Here is a 3820-nt window from a genome sequence, read left to right on the forward strand (position 1 = left end):
GATCCTTCTAGAAACTCATCACGTGTTACCAGCGTCACGTGACTTCCGCTGTCGTAACAGTATGATGGTGTCATTTCTCTCCTCTAGTAACGCATTTTGGAACTACTCGATCCTAGCATCACATTTTGGAGCTATCAGCTCTTTATCGCTACGTGACCTCCAAATCACAAATGATACTTACCCCTAATCGTCTTTCCATGAGGCGGCTCCTTTTGGCGCAGTATAGATGGCATAACCACTGCGACTTTATATCGGCTGTGTTTGTCACGCGACTTGCAATTCAAAATGGTTTTAATATAACCCGCTCAACTATCTTAATACAACCCACTAACATTTATGTGAGAAAATATCCACTTCTATAGAGGACACTAAAGTTGATCATATTTTTAAAATTTCTAAAATTTGAATATTTATTAGGAATAGAAACATCTTTTACAATCGCAACATGTTAACGTTAATTATTATTTTTTAAGTTATTTAATTTGAGTCAAGAGATTCACTATTGATATTTTTATGGCATTTCGGCAGACATTACCAATACAGGAGCCAATCCTTCTTTACTATACCCTTGAGTATTAGTAATGTAATTTGGTCTACTGAACTGTGTGTGGCAGTCATTGCCACTTGCGTTACTATATTTTACGACTATCACAGTAACTCTGTTCTATATTTTAATACAAAACTAAATACAGCTGTTTACGATTTTAGTTACTGTAATTTATATACGAAACATATAAAGATGATTTCTGTTATTTACATAATTTCCCCTTCAACGTACACACTCAAAAACACGTAAAATTTACAATAATTTTAATGAAATAGCAACACTTCTCGACGTCTACTCATCATCCTTTGTCTAATATCAACAACACTAAGCTAGGGCTTTGGAGTCCTTTGATAATATCCCCCCTAAACCACTAACTCTTGGTTACGCTAGTAACTCCAACGGAACTTTCTTATATAATAGCAACCATAACAAAAGTAAACAGTTTATATTTTGACACACGTTATCACGGGAGTCGGTGAAAATAAACATAAAAATACAAATTAAAAATTCACATTGAGGTTTAAACAAAATCACATTCATAGTACAAGTTGCTTCCAAGCATACTGTAGCTAGTCTTATAAATATTATATTTGATTATAAAATGTTCTACCTACAAGATAGTAGCGCAAATCGTAAGTTACAAAATAAATTTATTTGAAATACAAAATTTGAGTTATATGATAAATTAATCGAAACTTACAATCGTTAAAATATCCACTTCTTTCTATTTCTGCAAAACATACTTTTGTGTTCGTTAGAATTTGTTGAAGCTGTCGACAATACCTTCGAAATTTACTGAACTCATAATACAAATTACCAGCCATAGTATCAAAACAATCATATCATCTCGAGCAATGTGCTCTCGCGACTTTATATAATTTTTTATAGAGGACTGACTAATTGACGTCATTTCCGTGCACCATCCACACACAATACACTTTGCTTCCATCAAATAATTAAGTACAAAATATTTTTTTTATTTCACTTGTTTCAAGCACAGTTTACTCAACAAAGATGCTGCATATTTAATAAACATACATATATATATATATATATATATATTGAGAACTCCACAGATTCATATATACAAAACTATATAAACAACTTCGTGATGACGTGTTTGATAGTGCTGCCATCTACACTATATGAAACGAGTCGTTTTAATATTTCGTCTTTTGAACAATCCAATGTAATTTAGTAGCCAATACCAAGAGTGAAATTCTGCCAATTCTCACCGGTACTGAGTACCGGAACTTATTTTGTAAGGCGGTACTAAAACCGGGACTTATTTGAGCTGCTTTGTCGTTTTTCTATGTTTACACGTAGATTTTTTTCTTTTTAAAAAACAGGTCCACTTCACCCAGCTGAGTACCTCTTTTTTTTCTTTTTTTTTTTGAGAAAATCATCCCTGGCCAGTACGATCACCAATTCTAATTATTAAATAAATAACAATTACTTTTTTAATAAATAGATACTAATTGATATAAGCTATATATATTAATTATACAAGCAGGAAGGATAAGCTCACGCGACACAATGATCAGCTTGGACGAATAGAACCTTTTCACTGGTGTACCAACTCCTGCTACATTAACAATACACAACCAATAGGTTGTGTTGTATTCTCAGGTTAAACTAATTTCCGCAAAATGTATTTGGTGGGTCCGCTTCTTTATCACGGAAGGATCGGCAGAATAAGTCATGAAGTGATACTGAATCCAAGTTAATAAACTAATCTAAGAAATAAAGAGACTGGCCACAATGTCCACACAAAATGAGAACAATCTCTATTTATTTCAAAGACACAAAACAAAGTGTGTGTACTTGCGTTGGACACTGAATTCGTGAATTGATTAACAGATGTCTTCCCATCATTCAACTTAATTTTCCATGTAATCCTCAGGGTGTCTTTGACTTTGGCTAAGACCCCCCCCCCCTTTGTGTCCACCAGCTCAGCCAGCAAGTACACACACATATATATTAGGTCGTCGAGAAATTAATGCCGCTTTTTTTAGATGAAAAAACCCAAACAACTTGTATGTCAAAACAAATCATTTATCAAATGAAATTGTCTCCATTCTTATCGATCTTTCCATCTTACAATCAGGTTGTTAATGTCCTGATTAAAGAAATCACTTGGCTTTGAAGTAAAATACCTGTCGATGTCCTCTTTAACACCTTCCACACTTGCATACGATTTCCCATCAAGATGGTGTTGCAGCGAACGAAAACGATGATAATCTGATGGTGCCCTATCTGGAGAATATGGTGGGTGGGGGCAAACTTCCTAACCCAACTCCATAACCTTGTGTTGCGTAAAACTTGCCACACGTGGACGTGCATTGTCGTAGAAAAGAAGAACACCTTTCCGATTGACGAGTGAAGTACGTTTCGGAAGAAGGGCTTGATTTAAACGTTCCAGTTGCTGATTATAGATCTCTGCATTGACAGTTCGCTGTGGATTGAGGAGTTCAAAATGAATTAATCCTCTGATGTCCCACCAAATGCAAAGCATCACTTCCTGCAGATGGAGTCCAGGTTTTGGGATCGGAAGTGGTTTTTTGTCTATGACTGAGCTATTGTTTTTGGCGTTTAATATTCGCATAGAGAATTTATTTTTCATCACTGGTGACAATTCTGTCCAAAAATGGTTCACACGCATTACGCACCAGAAGAGACAAAGCAACGTTCACACGTTGGAAACGATAATCATTGGCACCTAAACACCTTCTTTATGGAGTTTTTCCATATTCCTTAGATATTTATGTATTGTTTCATGAGAGACATGCAATTTCAGGGCCATTTCACAAGTGTGTTGCCTTGGGTTAGACTCAATAAGCGTCTTCAGAGCATCAATATTAATTCCAACATGTCGGCCCCTGCCATCACAGTTTTTAAGGCTAAAGTCACCTGAGTATCAATATGCTTGCTATTTGTTTTACAATTCTATTATTCACTTAAAATGTTATCTATTATTGTTTGTATCTTCATAAACATTAGTTTTTTGATGTATTGTCTGTACTGTCCTGCTAGCCGACTATACAGCTAAACAGTAACATGTGTCGTAGTAATTTATTACTGATGTCAAGACGGTATTAAAATCTTTAGTAGTACATGAAACAAATCACTGTCCCCGATGGATCTGCTGTAAATTTGTGGACTTACGACGCTAAATTTTGGGGTTCGATTCCCTGCGGCGGACAGAGCACAAATAACCTATTATGTAACTTTGCGCTAAAACAAATAAACAAAACTTGAAGATAGCTTTTATAT

General features: G+C 35.2%; 1 protein-coding gene across 3 annotated transcripts in view; it reads right to left on the reverse strand.

The window, feature by feature from the left end:
• Positions 1-1372, reverse strand: part of LOC106470737 (dual serine/threonine and tyrosine protein kinase-like) — a 48544-nt gene extending 47172 nt beyond the window's left edge. For all 3 annotated transcript variants that reach the window (XM_022399376.1, XM_022399377.1, XM_022399375.1), the window contains exon 1: positions 1248-1372. In XM_022399376.1, coding sequence (XP_022255084.1) covers positions 1248-1371 — 124 coding nt within the window. In that variant the 5' untranslated portion in view covers position 1372. The remainder of the gene's footprint in view (positions 1-1247) is intronic.
• Positions 1373-3820: the final 2448 nt, after the last annotated feature.

This window comes from Limulus polyphemus, unplaced genomic scaffold, assembly GCF_000517525.1.
Source record: "Limulus polyphemus unplaced genomic scaffold, Limulus_polyphemus-2.1.2 Scaffold4191, whole genome shotgun sequence".
NCBI lineage: Eukaryota > Metazoa > Arthropoda > Merostomata > Xiphosura > Limulidae > Limulus > Limulus polyphemus.